Source organism: Larimichthys crocea, chromosome XXII (genome assembly GCF_000972845.2).
Source record: "Larimichthys crocea isolate SSNF chromosome XXII, L_crocea_2.0, whole genome shotgun sequence".
NCBI lineage: Eukaryota > Metazoa > Chordata > Actinopteri > Sciaenidae > Larimichthys > Larimichthys crocea.
In genome coordinates this window covers 19600093-19624669 of record NC_040032.1, presented here as the reverse complement: position 1 = coordinate 19624669, position 24577 = coordinate 19600093, and the positions used below count along the sequence as shown (strand labels likewise).

The window sequence follows — 24577 nt, the reverse complement described above, 5'->3', positions numbered from 1 at the left end:
CAAACACAAGACTATAAAGGAGCATTCTACCAACATTACACATGAAAGCTTATTCATCATGGAGTACAATTCAGCATCTGAAAACAGTTATATAATATCCTTTATCGCTCTGGAGATGCCTTGTCAAGTCTGGTAAAATAGCCCTTAGTATGTCATCAGGGGTTATCTCGGTTTGGGCTTTGCGACTGCAGAAGTACTTCCAGAGGGAAAGCACTATTTTCCCAAGTTGCAGAGTAACAAGCTCCATGCCCCAGATGTGAGTCAAAGAGTTTAAAAGATGTACTGTCGTTGTTTACCAGACAGGGAGGGCTTAATGAAAGACATCTAGTTCGGAAATGCATACTCCAGTGTTTTTCGAGCTTGACCCATATCGGTAAGTAAAAATTAGGATATTACAGGCTCTGCTGCTTCGACTTGTTTTTTCAGTGTGTTTTTTCCAGGTATCCAAGCTTCTTTGAATCGTAAATCAGTAAACAGTAATTCAAATACAACAAGTGTTTTTCAGCATCTGGAGCAATGCCCCAAAGAGAGGGAATTAGAATAAATTCAGCACAGTCCTTAATCTCTGAAATGAGATCAGAGCTACTCTGGGTGGACATGAAGAGTAGGAATAGGGTGACCAATAGTCAAGTTACTCTGAAGCCAGTTTCAAAGCACTCCCTCCTTTATGTCTTTTTACCCTCTCTTGCGCTCCATCTCACACTCGCAAACATAATCCACCACCGTGGATTCAGACTGAGATGGCAGATGTGATGTTTTGAAGGGGGCCAATGTTATTTGGAGGCCGTCTGGTGGAGTCCATGTCGTAATGAAGCAGTGCTGCTACAGCAAAGATGCCTGGGAGGGATCACAGGAGATCAAGGAGCCCCCCACCCTTTCGTCAAAGAAGTACACCATGCCCTTGACAACCAGCTTGTGGGAGGCAGCTCACAGTGACTCGTAACATCAACAGATAAATACCAAGCCTGGTTTTGCGTTCACATGAGAGCTTTCTGTGGGTTTGCCCTTGTGTAGCATGTAGAAGGTGTCTTTGTAAAGCGGCGAACATGACTAAAGAGGGGGTGGTGAGTGAGGAGGAAGGCTTGGCGCTCACCTCACAGGGGGGCAGGAAGTCTCTGGTGTATCAGAATGTAGAAAGAACTCGTCATGAAAGTCATGAGTGCATGTACATCATGTGCTATGTGTACTGTAACTGCACAGCAAACAGCAGTTTGAGATGTACAGTAACATCTGAAAAATGCAGCTGATTATGTTGGACATGCAGTTTATACACATTCATTTAAATTAATTCAAGAGTAGCAGTGAAGGGCATTACAGTGGACTGTGTGGGTACAGTAGTTATGTCAAAAGGAGAGACTAAAAAAACTCTGTTTTTGGTCTCCACCATCTCGAGTAATACTTTTTTCATAGACTTCATCAGTGAACTGTATTGTGCTGGTCATTATATGGTCATGTATGATTTTGTTTTTTTGTTTGTTTTTACCTAAGTGGGTTTTTAAAATAGTGTCGTCACTCTACTACACCTACAACACTACAAGTGTTTTATGATAATTTGGGATAGTGCAGCAAAATATTACTGTGTTGATTCCCACAACTGATCCCAATGGTTAACTAAACACACGTTTATTCACAGTATGTATTTAAATTTTGGCATTAATGCATTAAACTTGGTCTAATGCCAGGAGTTGTGTTTCACATTTTTTTTTGTCCCATTCAAATTCAAAATAAAAGCAGAGCATTTCTTTTTTGGTATCAGCTCAAACTCTCTATTTTGATCAGATGTAGGAGCACTTTTGTTTAGTGCCAGTGTGTGGGAGTAGGGTAAGATACTCACACACAAGCTCAGTATAGGTCAGGCTGAGAGAGCTGTGAGAGGAACAGTAGCTTAAATATCCAATAATAGCTAAAATAACTGTATGTCATACACAGGACTTTTAAGAACACCAGAGACTTTGGTTAGGTGTTGTTGTGATTGTTGTTTGTTTTTTTCTCCTTTAATATGTCCATATCACAACAGATTTTCACATGCAAAGTAGCTGTATAGGTAGGAAACAGGTCTGAAAAACTAATGAAACAGTAACCATTTGTTTTTCTCTCAACAAGTTCTGTATATTTTGAACTTAACAACATAATGCTAATTTTATATAGTTATAGAGGTTGACAATGTGTTATATTAACACTGAAGTCTACAGTCTACAAAAGAGTCTTAAAAACCTAATATAATAAAAAACAAAATGTAGCAGAGCACAGCAAAAAAAAGTCAGGTGAACACAGCTAATTAGTGCTGTGACACAATAATTGGGCAGGATAAGAATAAATGTAACAGGTCATTAAATGTTTTGGGATATGATCTGCTGTTATTTAAGGAGACGTGCTGAAAGCTGAAAATGTTTGGTATATTATATTAACCTCATTCTGTATTAATCCTTCTGCAGACATATGGGTCAAACTTAATGTAGCTCTCTGGAAGTGCAAGTAATGTAAGAGCATATTAATTAATGTTATATGACTTTACTGATGGATCCATTCACATGGTTAATATACATATTTTATGATATTTGTCTAATTGACTTTGTCTTCCAACTACTACTTTGACAACAATTAACCAAATCTAAATTGAGCATATGAATTATAAAAAAAAATTGCCCAATTTATATGTGTAAAAGACCCAGACAGTCCTCCCTGACAACTCTTTGGCAAACATTCTCCTGGAAAACAGCCTCTGTCTCTGGCATTAAAAGCCAGTTAAGTTCTGCTACTTAATGATGGCAATTATATATTTTTATATATTATTAGTGATGTGGGTCAAGATCTCCCTCACAACACTATCTTACAGCTTCTATATGATTGTGAACCTGGGGACTCTTTGTTGGCTGACCCCATTTTTAGATTGTATATAGCTATAGAGAGACTTTATTTTCTGTGTTTTGATAGACTGGGAACAATTTTAAAATGGCAAGTGATTCTGGGTGCAACAGTGAAATACTGAATGGGTGCACTGGTGTGCTATGGAGAGTTAAAAACTGCTTGTAAAAAGAAAACTTATATACATACTTCCCCTCTGGGATTGATTTCCATGTCATCTGATCACATTAGGCTGCTTCAGACTATAGTTAAACACATATCATATCAGTCACATAAAGACAGTGATAAATGATTTCTCTCTTGCAGTAGACAGCATCTGCTAAAAGCTACAGCCTACTTTCTCCTCTGACAGGATCCCAACAAACCGGATAACAGCCTTTTCTCTTCTGCTACAATCAGGAAGAAGATTCCGGATACAGCAGGCCAGCACTGAGAGGCTCAGGAAAAGCTTCTACTCTGGGGCCACTATGATCCTAAATAAGTACACTGCCTAGGATTATTTATTTATTTCTTCCTTATTGCCATTGTTGTTGTTATTATACTATTACTCATATTACTTAAGTCCATTAAGAATGCATAAAGGAGGTCATAAAAAATACATTTCACTGTATTTTTAAAATAATTATATGTGACATTATATGTGATAATTGAATAAAACTCATTTTAAATAATATCTTACAAGGTTTCTCTTGTGCATCTGTACATACAACTGTATTTCTGTCAAAGCAGTGAAGGCGTTTTGTTGTAAAAGTGTTTTTAGTTGTTGCATTCGGGCCTAATTGGCAAATGGGAGAAATGCGAAACCTCCTGTTTGTTGTGACGACTTGGGAGCGCTCAGAAATTATTGCAAGATAATTAGCTTGCCCTGTAGTCATACCAGATAGCTAATTAAGCCTGCCTACATTTTTAATTATCTAACATTTTTATAGAAAAACAAACCCTGACCCGTTAGCAGCCAAAATACTTAACAAACAAACAACCCAACTACAAATAAAAACTACTTATGGAAAACAAAACTAAACAAAAACAATTTTGTTCAACAGCAGATTCTCAAATTAAAGAATATTACACAAGGGTGTGTGCTTATTATTATTGACACAACAGTGATGCAGTCAGGACTGGAAAGCTAATGTTTGTACTTTCTAGAGATTGTGGGATTTCCCAAGCTGAATATCCATATTTGCTGGCGTTTAGCCTTTCAGAAATTACATTTCATAAGGTCACAGAACTATTTGCTCTTTGGCCTGCTGAACACAAGGACAGGATGCACCAGCAACAATAGATGTTAGTATATTTTCAGGAGCATTTGTTGTATAATCTGTTAGTTTATAAGATATTATGGCATTTTAATTTTGCAATCAGGTTTTCAGGCTATTGTATTATTACCGTAATAAATTACCTTTGAAATAAAAAAATAATTTATTAGTTAAATTTAGTAAATTATATACTGTATTAGTTAATTATACCCTGCTGGTTTTTGCCTTAGCTCAGGCAGTGAAAATCTTACCATGGAATAATATTTTTAGTGATGAGCAAGGTGTGCTGCAAAATTGAAGCAATTTCAAATTGAAATCTAAAATTGGCTGCGATACTGACAGCTTTGAATGAAACATGCATATAATTGACTGTCAAAACAAAGTAAACTTACTTACCTGACGAAAGCACACCTAAGAACACACCTTTTACGTTAAGATGACAAGTTGTCATATAATACTCACGTCTCATGTCTCTGAAGTAAATTGTCTGTCTGTTGGGGTTGAGCAGCTGGATAACAGAATCATCATTATTCTTCACCCGACAGCTGATGATCGCCATCTCGCCCTCCACCACCGACACATTGTCTGTCACCAGGTTCTGACTCACCACTGGACAAAACAGATACAAGAATACACAGATTACTGCTTGTGTTTTGGTAAATTCAAGAAAAAGCAAGTGAATTACAATGCTGAGGAGAGCAAAGCCTTATTTCAAGAGTCTTTTTCATGGTCCAAAATAAAATAGAAAACAGAGATTGCTACATAACACATAACATATAATTACAATGATTGTCTGGTGTGTTCATGGAAACCAGGGATGAGACGTGATGAGAAATGATTAACAAGACAGCAGTGTGAGAACCTACCCAGAAAATATTATCTATCTATCTCTCTGATCTATATGTTAGCAAATACCATATAAAAAAAATCCAGGCCACACAAAAGGATTGAAGAGGGGCAATGATTTCTATATGGCCACATTCAAAATTGATAAACAATGTCAGAAACATTACCTGTGCAATATTCTGTAAATTATTCTTTTTCATATTATTGTGAAAATTGTTATTATTATTTCAATTATTCACATCTGTATGCACATCGATAGCAGTGTAACTAGAGTCACACTCCTTGTGCATGTACACATGAGGTCAATCAAGGCTTAGGCCTGAGCTCAACATAAGCAGATTCACAAATTCAGTACAACAGGAACAGCATACAACTCAATATCCTCAAAAGAATATTAATAGATATTGATAGATAGTGTGTAGGAAAACAATACCAGAAATTTGTGCTACACAAAAGTATATAAACTTTGTCAGACATCCCTCTACTTGTTGCTTTTTCTTCTGAATAACTGTATAATTTTACCTGTTCAGGACATTAAAGGTCTCATTATAGAAAATGAGTTTCCCATATTTTAATTTTTTTATTATAAAGCTGGAGTCAAACAAGTATCAAAACACTCAATCTATGGAGAAATGCACCCAGTCCGTATTTACATGTAGAAAGTTTGCCTTTAAAAGCGCTGTCAAGACTACTGTAAGGTTGTGATGTCACACCTATATAACCCAGCCACCACCCTTAGCCATGCCTGCAAGCTGGCTCACTTGAACTGGCTGTCCAAAACACAACATAAAATGCCATATAAAGAACACAAGTCCTCTAATTCTCCTTCCTTGAGTATGTTTGTGTAATCTAACTTTTAAGTGCAGCAGGTGGTGAAACAAAACCCCTTAATTTGTGTCCATGTGAATAAATAGTACCGAATGACCTGGCTGCTCAACAAGCCTGTGGGCTGAGAAGAATTGCTCACGGCCGTCATCGGTCATCAGCTGCCACTTGCTGCACTTGTTTGTTTCACAAACAATATCTCTGCCTGAAAAATGAAAAATGAAAAATGGATTCTTTACAGCTCTGTGCTACTTTGATTTGAAAAACTACAGTAATAACATATCAGACTTTGCTTTGGGGTCGCATCTATTGTTGGGGTTGATGGTGAGTCTTGAGTGGCTTTGGTTTATTTTAAATGATTGCCACAAAACCAACACTTGGCAGCTTGCCAGTAGTTGCTGCTAGTTATGTTGGTCCCCAGTGCAATGCTTACACAAGTGCAAACGCATACAACCCCCTCAGTTATAAGAAAGACCAAAGCCAAAAGTCAAACAAGCAGTTATTTGGAAATCAAATAACTATATTTGAAATATTTTCTTATTTGTCAGTACCAATACTGTTCAACACATTAGCTCACAAAAGCAGCTTGTCTACATCTTATCAAAAACACACTCAGAAGTGATTCACAGCAGAAATTACTGTCATAGACAGACTGTCACAGCAACCAATCAGAAATGTCAAAACATGTCACAAGCAGCAACACGCCTACTTATATGACCTTTGATAAGTTGTGCAAACTCCTTGAAACGGTCTTAAATGCCAAAATCAGACTATAAGACATTTGTGTGTTTCCAGATGGTCAGGTAATCATGGTTGCATTTCAGACCACATGTTGAGCCAATCAAACTGACCAACTGCTTGTGGTTTTTCATGTCCTGTGGCAATTTTTAGCCTGATATTGTGTAAGCTGATACCAGAATTGAAAAGTTTGTCTTGGCCTTTGATACTTTCAGCCGATTCAGTCTTTGCTGCCCAATGCAGCTTTTGATTCATTTTATTTGATTAGATCTTGTTGCACCAGCATCCCACCTTATAAATATGGCAGCTATTTATTTATTTTTTTTGGCCTTTTCAAGCTTTATCTGGATAGAGACAGCTGAAGAGTGACAGGAATGTGGGGAGAGAGAGACGGGGAATGACATGCGTGAAAGAGCCACAGGTCGGATTTGAACCCTGGGCTTCGGCAGTGAGGACTGAGCCTTCGCACATAGGGCGGCTGCTCTACCAACTGAAATACCTACCTAAATGCCACCCCAAATATGGCAGCTATTTCAAACAGATGGTTCAATATGAGGTACCAACGTCATAATTGCGTTGGAGGTTGATTGAATTTTTTTTACAATTCATATTGAATTTCATGTTTGTATGTCTTTGTCATATGTTGCCTTGTCCCCCTGTCACAGCAAGATGCAGCGTTACATAGATGAACTGTGGACTGCAAATGATACATCTCTAGAATACACCAAATCATATAAAGAGGCTGCTGTTTTGCTATTTTCAATTGAGGCTGAGACAAAAAAAACCTATAGATGTCTATGCCTATAGAAGTCTTTTTAATTCACCCTTATACTTTCCTCCTTCATAGTTATGAAAATAGCATCACAAATAACATCTCGTCAGAGAGGCTAAAAGGACCGATGCAGGGGTGGAGAGGGGGGTGAGAAGCGAAAGAAACTAAAAGAACGCAGGAAACATCAACTGCTAATTTGCATGCCTCAGTTGTCAAGCACCTCTAAATATCCCTGCCATTTAGGAGACAAGGAGGATGAGGTGGGAAGAGAGAAATTGCATCTTCTGATGCTGACAGATAAGGATAGACAGCTTAACAAACGAGATTCAAATCAGCATCCCTTGGTGGCCCAAACACAGCCCTAAATAAATGAACCTCGCCGTCTTTAATATTCAAGACTGAACCTCATTTTTCAAACACGAGCAGAGGTGGGCGGTAGGGTGGGCATCTGGTTATGATAATATGCTTTCATACTACAAAATGCATTTCAAGGCATCTGCTGAAGGTTACAAGGCACCATCAGGGTGCTGCAAGATGTCGGCTGTGTTGTGTTTTAGGCCAGTTGAGATAGTAAGAAGGACTTCAAACGGTGGCTGCCTTGTCAACTGCATAATTGTTCCTGTTGTGCTAAATAAACAACTCTGACACGCTGGAAGATGGTACGTGGAGGCGGGGGGCTTTACACTAATTAATGGCCAACAACAACCATGTGCCATGGCCACTGAGGACACTGTCACCAGAAAAAGCACTTCTGACATCTTGGTGGGCAAAGGCTGTTTAAAGCTGCAACATGATGCTTTTTTTAGTAGTTTTGGCACAAAAGTCAAGAGGGGTAAGGTATGTCAGAGGGCCAATTTGAAGTACAAAAGGGAAAAAAAACAAGGGCCAAAGCTTGTAACTTAGAGAGTTTATTATTGGACAACCTTTCGTTGTGCAACCTTTTGTCTATTGAATGTGACCTACAGATACCTTCCAAGACTTTTTGCCTTTACTAATCACATACACTTAACAGCAGAGCTAACCTTTCCAACACCTATGCTGCTGTGTTTTAGGAATGTGAATGTATTACTTTACACTTGGTTTTAGTTCATTTCTATGTTATTAAAATGAAAAGTCAACATTATTTCTTCTCAAAGTTACATTTTTTTATTACGAGCTAGGGTAGTTATTCACTCAACTTCACTAAAGTCAGCGCTAACTAAAGAGATGAACATTGCAAACAATCTAGTGTCATAGTACAATGTGGGTTCAGTGTGTGCACAAGGACGAACAATGTTAGGCTTAGAAACAAACTACACATTATATATTAACATTACTGACATGTTCTTAACATAACAAACTGTCACTACGATCATATGAATATATTTTTCAACTCAAAATAATGTCAGAATACTTCTTTGTGATAACAGAATAAATATTTCATGAACACCAGAAAACTGAATGTGACTAACAGCTACACACATGTCACCTCCATCCCTTTGTAAAACACAGAGTGAAGCTCGGTGTTGATGTTTTTAAATGCAAATAGCTGTTGTGCTTCTTCAATACCTGTAAAGGCTTTATGGAAGCTGCTCATAAGCCTTTTCATGAGAGACAGCTCATCGATATATGTTGGAGCATCAAGCTAACCAGTTGAGGGGCAGGAAGACAGGACTAACAATACATTTCCTTCAAACCAAACACTCACATTGAAGCTTTAAGTGAAATACATTTAGCTACCACTGACAGTCCTGCACCACAGTGTGACACGAGAAGAAGATAAACTCTCATAACTGAAATAGACATTATAATAATGGCACATCAGAGATGGTGGGAGTAATATATAATTGCTAGTCTGTGCTGCACTTAATGCATTTCCTCCAAATGTTTAAATCCATCACTTCATTTGCCTCCATCATAAATGAATGTGTGCATTCACACACAAATAAGAAAGCACCATTACCATCTATTTGTCCACAGTCTAAAATCAGACTCTCCGAGTAAACAGAAAAGGAGAATATCAAGAGTGCCATGCAATATCAACCAGTGGGGAAAGTTAAGAGGGAGATATCTAGCTCAGTTTCTCATTCAGTGAAAGCTTTGAAGTGCACATCTTTCCAATCTCCCAAGTAATATACTGCCTGGAAAGTGGGAATAGTAAAATTATCTGCATCAATCTAGACCTGGAAACTATCCACTGTGTGAAAGAAAAGGAATAAATTACTGCTTCATTGGCCTTATATTCTCAGACTACAATCAAAAACCACAGCGGCTGTTGAAAAATATTATTTGATAACCTTTGTTGTTACTATTCACTGAACATTTAGTCTGGTTCAATTTTTTGTCACATTTAGCAATGCATTTGCTTGCATGGACTCTTGAAGACTGTTGAAATACACTGGAAGTGCTTTCCTGATGACATTTTGAGGTATTTCAAAAAATACAATGAAATGGCTTTTCATCCCCATTTTGTGGAATTCCAATACTGTTTAGGGACCCCTGTATGCAGAAACATTCAAATACATGAACACACATTTATGCTCCATGTGTCTTGTTTGCCAAAGCTGCCTGGGATAAGCATGGAGTGGGCATGATCGTAAATGGTTCCGATATTCAGATATCTTGAGGTGAGAGGTCAAAGGACTGTTACTGTCCCTGTAAGACAGTAATGTCGGTCTTGGACATCAGCATCCATAGGAGTTAGGCATTCATACTATGACAAATATAAATAGATGTTGTTAAATTTGCCAAAAATATCCTCTATTCAGTGTCATGTACCTCTGATATTTCCAACTTTTTCAGTGGCCAGTAACATATTTGGCCCATGGCAGTGAAAGGGGCCCGGATTTCAGCCTTCGTCCATCTATGTCAAAAATTCGAAGGAGCCAATCCGAGATTAAAGTTGTCAGACAATGACATTTTCCCACTCCACCATACAAAGCTAGCCTGAGGCCCAAGCTCACCAATTGTGCAATGGAAGACCAAAAAAAACAATGTTCCATTTGCCTTGGCTAACAGCTGCATTTTTCCATTTGATTCAATGCGAAATGTATGCATATTAAGGGAGGTCACATGGTCACTATGACAGTGAAGAAGATTTTAATAGGGGCATCAAACCCACGGTAATACTGACACAAGACTGCTTTATTTGTAGATTCTATTTTATACATTACAAATCACTTGTGCAAAGGATTAAAAAATATTAAATATTAATCTGAGCATCAATCTGTCAATGTACATTTCTTTTTACCCCAGCTCTCCCTGTGTTGTTATTAGCAGTAAAAGCACTATTTGCCAGTTACTTGCATTTTTTATTATTTCTACTGTTAGACATGCATTTATTCATACCCACAAGCATGATGCAACACATAGTAGTCTTAAACAGTGTTGTACATTTTCTCAAATTACTGAACTCGTATGTGCTATTCTGCTCTATGCAATACTTATGATCACTACAACCAATCGAGAGATATTCATTTCCCTTTGACATTTCCATGAACATGTGTATCTGAGTGCATGCTTTGTGAATAGCATACAATCATTTTCTCCTTTTTTGTTGGTGTGGCTCCTGCTGATAGAATGACAAATCCTTGTGCACAGGTCCAGAGCATTAATGTGTGTGTGGAGGCTTGTGTGTGAGAGCGACAAAAAAGAAAGAGTGACTGTGTTTTTTTTTGCCAACGTCTGATTGCACTCAGTCCTGTCTGATTGCATGTTTTCACAGATGTGTGCAAGCGTGTCTGCCTGTGTATCTCTGTGCACTGCACAGAGTTGATTTCTGAGTAATCTTTCTAAACAAGTGCAACATTATTGCCTAGCAGGGAGTTCTTTACCATAATCATGGGTACAGGCCACACAATGTAGTGATGTATGTGGCATCTATGAGAAAGTATTACAGAAGACCTTCAAACTGACTTTGGTTTTTATACATATGTACAACATCATGTCTTTCTTGATGTTTATAAAAGGTTGAATGAAAACGAGTGACAAAATTATGACTCAAACTACGCTTTCTAATCATTTCCAAATCAACCTTAGCTTTGAACACTTTGAGAAGAGCTTTACGGTTCTGGACCTCTAACCATAGAAATAGCAACTATCCCAGGGTGTGCATACTTAGTGTTTCCGGAGCTTTCTCCCACATAATTTATGAAGGTGGTGAGATTTGGCTCAAAGTATGTGAACCTTGTGAAAAAATAATGTTGAAATTTTGAGAACATTCTTGTTGACTTAAAATTCCCAACCGGGACTCCAATTTTAGGAATTATTTAAGAAACTTCTCCAAGCAACTGTCGAACCACATTACTTTCAAATTGCTATCAATATGATGGGAACAGGTGGGGGAAAAAAAGGATGAGACATTTAGTAAATCTCGTGATACTGGCAAGTCTATACGGACAGACACATGCATCATTGGCAGATGAGCTAATGTTTACTGCCAATGATGCATATGCTGTGGGAATAAATTCAATTGAGGAAATACATTAGCATTAAATATGTCGGTTTAAATTTACTCAGAAAGACACAGAACACAGCTGTTATCCAGATCTTAAGGGCTAAGATATTGTGTGAACAGCTTTATTCATTCCTTGCCTATAAATTTACAGTTAGTTTAAGTGGAAATTCTTGGAGAACATATATGTAAGACTGTTGTATGTTCGCATTCAGGCTCTTAGCAACTTTTGAGCCTCATTTTACCAGCTATAAATCGCAATTAACCTCAGGAAGATGCTCTATGATCTCAGTAATTGAACTTTTTTGGCTTCACATGGCAATGAGTAGCTTCCATACACTGCACCCAGTTCTCTTTAATACACACAATCTTTTTCTTCCATGTTGTTGTTGTAGTTTCGTAAAGTAATTGCCAAGATCCATGATGAGAAACAGCACAAACTGACAGAACTGATGCAGACCTGAGGAAAAACGACTCAAGTCAGAATAAACCAGAATCATCCTTTAAAATATTTTGCAAAATTACAAAAGGCAAGACCAAAGTGAAAATCTATGACTTTACTTTTCAAAATCTATTTGATGTATGACAAGTACAGAGATGCATTGGGAGCCACATTTCAAGTACAATCTTAGAAAACAGAACAAGCCTTCAACCAAACTGCCCGCTGTGTGAATGCTGGGTTAGTGCAGCTCGAGGCAGCAGACAAAAGGTCAAGATCCTTGTTTGGCCCGGCCACTTCAAACAGTGAAATCCCTCTTGGTGAGGATTTGAAGGAGGCAGTCCAGTTAATCCCACTGTTCAGAGAGAAGCTCAAAGATATGACAGAATTTGCGAGAGATGATCCCATTGGTCAGTTTAGTGATCAGACTTCACAATAAGTCTCTGGTGTCTCTAGTGGACTGGTGCCTTCAGTAACTCTTGTTAGACAGCAGCAACTTAGTATGTTAGTACTGTATGAGGTCAACGGCAGGTCAAGGATATTATTCAAAAAGGGGGAATAATAACGTAAATCGGTATGCCATTTTTAAAAGAAATGCATATGTTTTATATGTTGCTATAAAAGTCCAGTAAATAAAATGTCAAGTCAGAGTCTAAAGAAAAGACTACAGCTTCTCTTTGTCTGTAGGATTTGCACATGCTAAATCAACACAGCATTTTATCTTGTTTTCCATCATGAGCCTGTGCTTTTAGCAGCATTTACCTGTTAAAGATTTATACTTTTTGTTGAGTAACTACAGAGGTGCTCACAAATTTGTATTGTTCTTTTATTAATGTTTTGTGTACCTTTGAATGTGTTTATGAGTTTTACTGAGCAATGAATGGTTTTATAGAGCCCGGGTGGGTGGCACATTACAATGCATCATATGATGACTGTTTAGCATTTTGTCATTAACTGAAAATAAACAGCTGCAGTTTTTCAAATTCATAATCCTGAGTGGAGTAAATTAATTCTAACAGCAAAGGGGCCATTACAGAAGTGATTGAATATTTTCACATTGGCATGGCCTTGAATTTGTGCAAGATTTAAAAGGTTTGTTGTATAGTGTCAGTTTATCCTTTGAATAGATTTTCAAAACTCAGTTAAAGATATAGGAACATATATAGGATATAGGGGAAAATCACATGACCAGAACCATGTGTTTTTAGTTAACGTTGTTCATATGTGTGTGCAAACCATGTATGAACAGCCAACATGTACATATACAATACAACATAATATCACGACATATACATAAACTAATTTAGATTTTTTTTCGCATGATAACAGCTCTATGCTTCTGTAACTCACCCTCTGACATAAAGGAATTGAGACCATTTGAGTGCCAAATAACAAATTACTCTTACCCTGATTGTACTATAACTAAAATACATGTCAAGCCCCTTCAGAGTTATTTTTTAAACCAGGTTATGAACAATCAATAGAAGACTCACTCTAAATGTGTGTTTCTGTAAAGATTTTGTTTTCCAGTGCCAGTATCCTCCTTTCCAGTCTTACATTGCATTATTCAACCATGTAATCCATTATAGACCAAAGCTAACGATAGCACAGACCCCGTTTGAGATATATTTAAATGTGTGTATGATAATGCATCTGACTGAATTGTTAATAAATTGGCTTGCTTTAAAGTGTCAAAGAAAGAGTTCAATATTGGTCACTGTTACATAAGCTATATTAAAAAACTACTATTATATTCACTCTGACAGGAATAGTGAAAGACTTAATATCCTCAAACAACCTAGCACCTTTTCTTAGCACAAGCTACCAAAGCACTGTAAAAATGTTGCATAGATAATAATAATAAAAACTTTTATGGCAATCAATCCTAATATATGTTGAACTCTTACAATCTGGACCTAAAATAACCAGATTGTTTTAACTGACATTAAGTAAAGCATCAGGAATGATACTTTTAATAACCCCCACCTCCACCATACAATCACAATCACACACACTCTCCCACTGATGCTCAGTGGAACAGTGGATTTGTGACACATCATGTAAGAACGACATGTGAAGAGCTTCATTAGGGTGTTACTTGCTTGCAGTGAGCATGTACTGTAAGTGGCTTTTGTGCTAAGATTGCTGCATGACGCACAAAACATCTTTATCTCATATTTGAGCTTAATGAGTGCAAAGCCAATTTTGACAATGCCAGTAAACAAGACATACATATATCTCAAAGAAAATTGCTATATTGGTTTGTTTATAATAACATAAAATAATTTAAAAAGCATTTTTATTTTCTATTCATTTGCATTCTGGTATGTCTTAAATGTCCAAGCATTGCTGTATGTTTGTTTTGTCAGTTTTGTCTGCCTGAATTTGCAGATATATGAAAACAAAGTTAAATACACACATTTTATGGCAAGCATTGCAAGAAAGCTGCAGTGCCTGCAGTCAAAATATGTACGTTGGTTTAGTTTAGGGTTAATACAATGTAAATGAGCCTCTCTGGGAAAATTAGGCAATTATGGAGTAATTATTGATTCATATGCAACAGCTGTTACAAAGCATGTTGTTGCACACATGTAACAAAATTGATGTTTAGAGGAATTCGACACAGATTCCATAAGCTAACATTTTGCCTTGCTAGTAACGCTGTGACGTTCATCACATTCGGCAATACTAAACTCATACAAACAACAGTGAGTTAGGGGGTTCAAGGAGTTTATCTAGCCATCACAATGGAATGCCATCCCATTTCATTTATTTATTATTTCATGTTTCTCTAGTGCTTTTTATAGATGTATAGATTCACCTGTTTTTAATCTCACCTATAAACTCAAACGCATTCCTCAATGAGAAAACACCAGACTCACTTGAATTGCAGAGCGAATGGGTAGAAGAAGTGGGTTTTGATTCAAAAGTCTGGAACCAGGTAAAGCTTCACCTTGGGAATTAAATGTATGCTGTGGATTTCATAACAAACTGCCAGTTAGAATTTGAAAGAATTGTATCCTTAGTACATCTATAGTGGTTTTACATGAGGAGATCCATGATCTGCCCAGTAGTTTCCAAGATATCTTCTCATCGATCAGTGTCAATGTCAAAAGTTTTGGCCTGATGGTATTACAAGAAAAAGAATGTCCTCAAAAGAGTCTTTAAAACCAAAAGGAGTAATCCCACTGGAGACTGGAGATGTATACCAAATCTCATAACAACTGGTCAGATAGCTTTATCTAAAATATTAGATGAACTGTGCACATCAGGCCTTGTAGTGAGTAGTGACAGAGGCTTTCCACTGTTGAGTGGAAACTCAACAGTGTACCTTGTTTGATTACAGAAAAAAATGACAACAGATTACTTCCCCTAAAAAACAGAACAAAACCAATAGAATCCAAAAGGTTCATATGTCTTTTTACAACCGTATTCCAGTTGAATCACAAGGCTGGCATAGGTGATGATGATGATAAGTGATCTCTTTTGCAGCAGTAAACTGATGTTATTTAGTGAGTTGCATTTTCCATGAAATACATGCTGATGCTGTTTCAGCTGCATTTTCAGATTAGTTTCTAGTTCACCAAAAGCAGCTTTCATCAAGAGTGCCTGCTGTATAAAACAGAGAGTGTAAAACTGCAGTTCAGAAGGCTTCACAATGAAGTCTGTGACAATATTACAGATATTAGCTTCACCATAAGTACAACTTCACATTGGAGTTTATTTTATTTTGTGTTGCTCATGAATTCAATTTAATGACTAACGTAAAACCTAATTGTTGACCTTCTTTTAAAGCTACATCTAATTTAAAATAAAGTATTTTGGCATTTCACCGTCTACAATCCATAATATCATTAAATGTTTTACAGAATCCAAAGAAATCCCTCCATGTAAGGGCAAAGCTGAAAATCAGTACTGAATGCCTGTGACATTCAACCCCTCAGGCAGCACTGCATTAAAAACTAATCAAAACATGATTGCATAACTGATATTATTAGATAGACATTAGAACACTTAGGGAAACTTGTCAGTAAACATAGTTCATTGCCGTTTCCACAAATGCAAATCAAGAGTCTAACATGCCAGAAGAAAGCTACAGTATCCAGAAATGCCGGTGACTTCTCTGGACCAGAGCTCATCTGAGATGGACAGATGGAAAATAACAAAATAATACTCGTAAGTCCACATTTCAAATAGTTTTTGGAAATCATGGAAGTCATGTACATTATATACAGTATCCCAATTTTTTCTTTTTTAGGAACCTGAGTTGTTTGAGATGGTTGGGGTGGATTGATGAGACAATCAAACACAGGACTTTCACCCAGGAGACTGCTGTTTGTGTTCCAAAAGGGAAATCAAAAGCCAACATTGACTTCAAGTAGTTCTTCTAAACCAACTAAACTGTGACTGTTAAAACTCATGAAATGTGAGATATTTCTCAACAGGCTTTATTATTATAGATTCCAATGGGATGTTGCATATATATTATTGCTAAGTTTGCTGGACTTTGCATGTTAATTTAGATATGTACCTACAGCATCCTAGTTTGCAGACCCTTAGCTATTAATATATTAAGCTGCAGTGTGGCAACATTAGGGGTCATATTTATATTTCTAGCTACCTATAACCAAATTTCAGCCTAGTTTCCTCTCATCATATGAAGAAACTATCTAGCTGACAGCCACTAACCCTGTATACGTTTAAGAACTGGGCAAGTCACGTTCAGTGGAGTATTATTACAAATCAACCTGTTGCAACGAGAAAAGAGCTAAGGATCATCGTATTTTATGTGTTCATCACTACAAGACACTCCCACACATAGCCATTTGATCCCTTGTATGTATATAGATCCATTAGTGCAACTGTAAGTGTTTCTGAAAGTTAATATAATTTTGTTTAATATCATATTGCTATAACCTGCAATAATCCCCATCAGTGTAACCTCATTAAGGACTTGGCCTCATCAAGCCATCAAGTCAGGATGTGTAACATCCTCCACTCATCTCCTACAGGGCAGTTACATAAACCAGGTGCATCACTTTCCATCTAATTTCCTACAAATTAACATCTAAAGCAGGCTTTCCTCCCCTCTCTTCCCCTCTCTACCTCACTTTCCTCCCGCCTTTCATGACCCTCTTTGCTCAGTGGAGACAGAGGGGAGGTATTGTGCCGGATTCAAATAAAGAAATCGAGAAGTAAACAGAGAAGCGGCGAGGGAGGCAAAAAGGATAGGAGGGAGGGATGGATGGAATGCGGCTGCTGGCTGGTGCTGCTAATGATGAGGAAAATGGAGGGTCATGTGGGAGCCATGGCTGGATGGAAAGAGGGAGTTGGTGTAGTATAAAGAGTCAAGATCACTTGAGTGGTGGGCGGATGCTGTGTGTGTGTGTGTATCACGCTACTGTGTTTTCCCTCCTCCTGCTCAAGTCGCGTGCATTGACTTGTGTTTATATTACACGGTGGGGGTACATGCCTTTACTAGTGTGAGTCAAACCAGGTTATCCATGAGTGTGACTGTGTGTGTGACCGTGCATGTGCACGGACACACACTATAGGAGTGGAGGAGGTGGCAGCCAAGTGATTAATGCGTCAGAGAAGCAGCTGTGGTCTGGGCTCACTCATTTGGAAATATCTTTCAGGGAAGAAAGAGAGAGGGGAGAATGGTGGGAAGGGGGGAGGAGGAGATGCTATACTACATCCCTTGCCAGATAAACAAAAGCTCAGAACCTTTACTGGGGTCGAATGGGGCAGTGGAGAAGAGAAAGAATTGAAGAATGACAGAGGGAGGTAGAGGGCACTGCAGCATCGTTCTGTCCTCCCTCATATCAAGATTCATTAGTGTCTCCTTTAAGCATCAATGTGTCTTCATCTACTAAATATTTTGTGAGTCTTGAAATGAATTATACATTGACTGGGACACATTTAAAGGTCAATTCCGATTTATTACAATTTGGGTTTTTATATTGTGGCACAATTATTGTAATTATAGTACTTATAAAAGTTGTGAAAATGATTGGAAATTTTTATTTGTTTCAGAATTTTTTTTTCTGGTGAGAACAGTGCCATAATAATAACACATTTTAACCAGTTTTATTGATGCAAATGAAAAAAAGCCAATTCACTATGGGATACTGGAGAGACATCCTCTAAATATGGAGATTTTTATTAAATTTAGTGTTTTTATAACATTTGAAATGGTTTTGTCCTTGCTCCATTGACGCTGTGGCTTTATTTACTGTAATTCAGAAAACTCCACAAGCATCCTTATCTTCTATAAGGCCAAACTGCATGGTAACATTGTACATGGTTCCTTAAATTAAATTATATTAAACCCAAGCCATGTTACTTCCTAGTCCTAACAAGAGTTTACCCGTACTGACAACATCTGTCACCATAAAATAGCAATAGTTTTGGAAGGCAAAGACAATATGATGTTGCTGCCGTTTATCATATAGCAAATTTACAGAGAAGATGCCACTGAAAATAATGGAAATTATTATTTCAAAACATTTTCAATCTTTTACTTTGTGAATAAACTAGAAATTAAATCCTTGAAAATATATTTTTTTATTATTAACGCTATTTTGTCTGGAATTAGAAGCTTGACTGTCCATTTAAAGCCACATCTGCATCTGAGGTATAAAAACTCAACTGGAAGAAGCTCATGTATGTACCTTCAGGATATCTTCACAGTAGCATGTAAGACACTTTTAATGTATATAGAGGGCATTCTAATAGAGGAGTCATCCTCAAGATAAATCTGTGTGCGCAGGTGGAAAACAGCTTGTAGGTGTAGGTGCTACTGTTTATCTTGACTCAACCATTTTAAATGTGTAGCAAGTCATGTGGATATTATGTTGAGTCAGGCAGCTGCAGAACAGCGTGAGAAAGCAGAAAGGGGATATCTCACCAGCATCTCCTGACACACACTGGGCGAAGCAGGTTTACTCTTCAGGGGCCGCAGCAAGAGACAAACAACTGATGACAAAGGTGTATTTTTTAAGAAAGAGCTCTAAAACTCTGCAGCGATGCAATCAATCTGCCGAGTAAAGTCTTGTGATGCAGAAATATGACTATGTGATACTCTGAGTTTCATACAGTGAGTTAAATGATTTAGATGGCTTGAAAAAAGCAAAAAAATATGTTTGTTTTTTTCTTTAAGTCAATTCATTAAAAGAAAGTCACACCAGTTATCTTCACTGCCCTACAGATTTAACTTTAATGTAGATCATAAAAGTTATAATGGTGTTTTTACCTTAACTTGGCACCAGTACTTAGACACTGGTTTAACATTCTAATACTTTGTTGGCTGTTTGAGGGCATCTTATTGGTATAAAATTGCGGCGAAGAGAACACATTTGTTGCATGATAATATCTCAATTTCACACGAGAGTGGTGATGTTGGTTCAGTGGTGTTAAACCCAGATCGCTTCCATGGTTCAACAAACTAACTTACCCATCTGGCTATATTAGAAAAGCAATGGACAAGATTGTTTTCGAGTAGAAGGTGGGGATTACACACGGTATTGTATTTCAGGAAAGAAGACAAGGGGTTTTTGAGGCTGGCCTAAGTCAACGGTCCACAGACATGTTTCATTCCCAGTCGGCTTTCTGTTGTGCTCCTGTGTAGCATAAAAAAGTTTCTTGGTTTGAAGTTTTTTTTTCCCTCCCACGTTTACAGTACTTTTCCTCAAAACAGCCTGCAGCCTCTTTCTTTTGTGATTCTTTCTCTTATAGCTGTATTTTGGATATTGCTAATGCTAACTGCACATTTCCTGCTCCTGCTACAAATTAAATGCCGTAAGGCCTTTTGGTGTAGTAGTCTTAAATACCCGTAAGATATATATGACATGATAGTAACATTATTTTTGCTTTTAATCAGTGGATCAGTTTAAAATCGAATGATAAAAGAGCAAGCATACAATACAGCTGGAGCTGCAGGCACAGTACGTCCTGTGAACTAGTAAACCATCAGCACATTCAGCCTGTTGTTGAGAAAACACTCATGCCATAAATGCGTCAAGGCTTTGATTGCTGTTGCTCCTGGCATGGCTCAGTGCAAGTACTTCAACCATATAAAGCAGAATTAGTGACTGTTTCTTCTGGTACTCCTGAAGAGCTCCGCTTTGGCAGCTACATTTAGAAATCGTACAAACAAAAGGTACAGCCAATAATAGATACATGGCAGTAGCTTTTATGTGTAAATAATATGAAAATACTGTATGTGAGTCTATAAGTCACTGAAAATACCACTGTTGTGCATGTTGTTGACATTAGACAAGGAAAGCCAAAACAAAAAGTCGGGTCAAGACAAAGGACCCCTTTCACAATGCATGTGTTTTATTATTTCTATCTCTATCAATTTAAAATGATATTGATTCAGCAGTCGAAGAACTTTGGTTAGTCCAGACTAAGCAAGAACGCAGGCACATTGCGTGAAGGTGTTGGGTTTTCTGATTTAGTCCCGGCAAGCAGTTGTAGAAACAGTCAATATTCCATCACTAGTTTGTTTTCTACTCTTTTCTATTTATTCCATACGTTTACTTACATTTTTGTTTCTCTTCAGGGTTTCTTTGCCCTAGTGACACTTCTTCTGTTATGAAACAAGAAACATGTTGCTGAGAAGCCTCAATAATGCTGCAGTCTCACACACATTACTTACTTATTCCTTGAGTTTCTGTTTTCTCACATAATTCAACATAATGACCTCTCACACTTGGTCAGTGACCAGAATGGCAACTGCAGAACTGTTTTTTTATTCATCAAATGGAATACTATGTGAACTATATATATATATATATATATACATAAAAGTTCAACTTCAAGTACTAGACTCTAGACTACTAGACTAAGGACTCACTTGTAGATGACTGTATGAGACAGAGTTTTGAAGTGTACCTGCTGCACTGTGCGGTATACTGGATTCCTGCACAGACTTGACTTACTGTCAAGTGAGGGCTGCACACAGTCATTTATTATTTTATGATGATTTAATTAAGACAAATAATTGAATCACCATAAAATGACTGAGTGCAAACCTCTGTTGAGAAATTACATATTATTACGTTGGCTAATCAAAGAATGAATATTTAATACCACCCCATACTGTAAATATCAGGCTGAAGTTGAATTATCTGAAACTATAATGATTTACCCCTATAACCTGATTTAATTGAAGCATAATTAATCATCTTCCCATTTCATTTGACACAAGCATAGCCAGAGACGGCATTGAGAAAAAATCTGTACACTTTCTCTTGTTTACTTCATTTATACCACATTTAGCAAGATTACCCTGCTCCTGCTTAGTTACCATGGCCATACACTGCCAATAAGTATGTATGCTGATATGTAAAGCTGCTGTAAACAGCTTTAAAATATCAGCAATCCACACTCCGGCTAGTATCAGTGATGAAGTCATGACTCACAAGATCTAAGTTAAATCAGTAGTTTCTTGTCTTCTTATGTGGTGACAGTAAGCAGCAAAACAAATCTTTATTTTTCTTGAAATGTCACAGATAATTACTTTAAACAGGCACTGTCATATATTGTGTGAATCATAGCAGATTAATTAGAAATGAACACAGCTAAAACAGCTGTGCCATTCTTTGTAATGATCAAGACGTGTCTTTGGTCAAAGGTCAACCATTTAGATTTAATTACGATCTCAGTACACCAGATCACATCGCAAACAAGCCCTGTCAGAGTGTGGTAAATGTACCTGTAAAGCAGGGCGCATGGAGGGCAGAGGTCTAAAACACTGGAGGTGATGCAGTAAAAATATGTTTGCATATTTTTTACCTCTTATGAATTCCAATGGGCATTATTTCCCAGAGGTGACTTGTATTGGCAGCTATGCTGTAGGTAATCCTGTTTAAATGGATTTTTAGGTAAAAATCCAACAAATACTAAAAGACAATTTAGTTTCATTGAATCAGTGTTTAAGTATGAATCAATATCTGGTTTCTAATAAACAATAAATAAAGCAATGTCAACATAAAAAAGTTGTCTAAATAGTTTGTAAAACCATTTAAACAACTTAAGCTAAATTAATAGTTTCTTAATAAAAATAGCAACTTCTAAACATCCCAATCAATTCCCAATAAAGGTTTAAATGGTCCAGTGTCTAAGATTTAGGAGGCAGAAAAAGAATATAATATGTCATATAACTATGTTGTCATGAGTGTACAAATGCATTTTCCACCATAGTTTCTCCTTCATGCTAGGAAGGTGAGGGTGATACGAGGGTTTCAATCAGCAATTACAATGCTAGATGTCACTAAATCCTTCCTTCGTCTCACCAAGTCTGGTTTAAGCCCTGCCAATTTTCAGTATGGATACAGATAATTTAACTGGTTGAACGGGTACAGATATACTTACTGATCCTTAATAATGCCGTTTTCAACATTTCCCATTAAAACAAACAGCAATGAACTGATCTGTTGTAGAAGTGCTGTCTGTGTAACTAAATCCTATGTGTGTTATTCCGTTTAAATCCACCGTCCACCACTGCCTCCAAAAACTATTAAAAACACATCAAAGAGTCACACCTTTGCACTAGGTGACATGTTCCTTCATTTGCACTGTAGTTTATTTTGAGTCAATCCTACATACAGCATCCAGTTTAAGTAAATACTCACTAGAGCATGAAATGAGGTTAAATCCAGTGCTGGAAATAGTCCTTAACGAATGCACTATTTACCCCTGTTACATCATATTTTGTCAAACACTTAAGTGCCCAGCAGTTTTAGAAAATGTATTTGTGACCATTTATTTTCGCAAGATTTACATCTTTCCTGAACCAATGGGCTGCAAGATAAGTACCACAAATACCTAAGACAAGACTGGTTTTGGTCTTTTTTATAAGTTTTGTACAATAAGTATAAAATAACAACAACCTTATCTTTTAAGAAATATGTATCAACAAATAAATTACAATATAAATTAAAATAACCCTCATATTGTTCTCTAACTTTGTCTTTGTGCTTCGCTCCGAGCAGATGGAGCTGCGTGAGCTCTATGTGTCCTCTCACTACAGAAAAGAGTCCAACCCCTATGCTCAATCATTAAGTAAGTAATCTTTTTTTTTTTATAGCATGCCGTTTTCTCATCGTCTACATTTTCTTAATTGTCTTCGCTCTTGTCCACCTGTCATAATAAAGAAGTGGCGGTACAATCTATAGTTGAAGGTTTTAAATGATTTGGCTTGCTAAATCAGTAACTGGCAAACTGAAACTGTCATACATTTGACCTTAGACAGTTTTATCTGCAGTACCTTTTTATTTATATATATATTTCACTACATGAGAGCTTGAATATGATTCAAAATTCTGAATTCTGAATAAATCTATGAGTCAAAACAAGGTCTATTTAATGAACAAGCTGCATTCTCAGCTCAGTGTAGCTCTAAGCAGTTGATGTATTGACAAATGTAGATTGCAATGCATTGGACTGGGGACTATTGACATTGCAATAGTGGAGACACATCCTGTGGTTGGGAAATTTTCTTGGTGCAGTGAGAGATGACCTTGCTGAATACATATTCTGAGGAAAGGCTGATAGAGCTTCAGTAGCTTGGGAAATTGAACCTGTGTTATAAAAGAAAAGCACACAGGATGACAAGCAAACACTGTATGTATGTGATTGATTTAGCCATTAATCTGAGCTGTACTGCGTGTGTGTGTGTGTGAGTGCATGCGTGAGTGTACACACATAAATGCATGTGTGTGTGTTTAAAGAGCCTCTCTCTGTGCACATATGGATAACACTCCTTGTGTTTAACTACTGCGGCCCTCAGCCCACCTCCATCCTCTCATGTCTTCCAATCTATTGATTGGCATACAGAACAAACATGAGTCAACCCACGCCAGAGACGAGAAGTGTGTAGTTGCAGGTCAGATAAGGAAGCACCTTAACAATAAGAAATATTTTGCTTGTTCCCCATCTTTTTATGAATGGTCCATTTTTAGCACAGGTGCACACCAGGGAAATAAAGGAAATGACCTGTTATTCCCAAATTACCATAATCTACATAGATCTGTGCAGGTGGTTTAGAGTGGGACAAAGTACATTTTCAGCTCTCTCTCTGTTAATGAATCCTATAACTGTCTTCCATTCTGTTTCCAGACAATGATCAGCTGATCAGTTTTGTTTTCATTCATTGTGTTTGACTTCATTGCTTGTAGATTCATTACTATCACTCTGATCAATGTAAGTGTCAAGCCCTACCCTGAGATGTACCTCGGGTCTGTTTGTTGGCTCATATTCACTATGTATGTAAAAATACATTAAGTCGCACTTTGGAGTTGATAGTAAAAACAGGTGATAATTTACCAGACCAGAGTAAAAGGTTCCACCAAGATCATGAAAGCACACATTTTGAAAATGCTGTTACTTAGTATCAC

The 24577-nt window shown here is 37.3% G+C and overlaps 1 protein-coding gene across 5 annotated transcripts in view; it reads right to left on the bottom strand.

The window, feature by feature from the left end:
• Positions 1 to 24577, bottom strand: part of cadm1a (cell adhesion molecule 1a) — a 354829-nt gene that overhangs the window by 77524 nt on the left and 252728 nt on the right. For all 5 annotated transcript variants that reach the window (XM_027273936.1, XM_027273937.1, XM_027273932.1 and 2 more), the window contains one exon: positions 4584 to 4730. In XM_027273936.1, coding sequence (XP_027129737.1) covers positions 4584 to 4730 — 147 coding nt within the window. The remainder of the gene's footprint in view (positions 1 to 4583; positions 4731 to 24577) is intronic.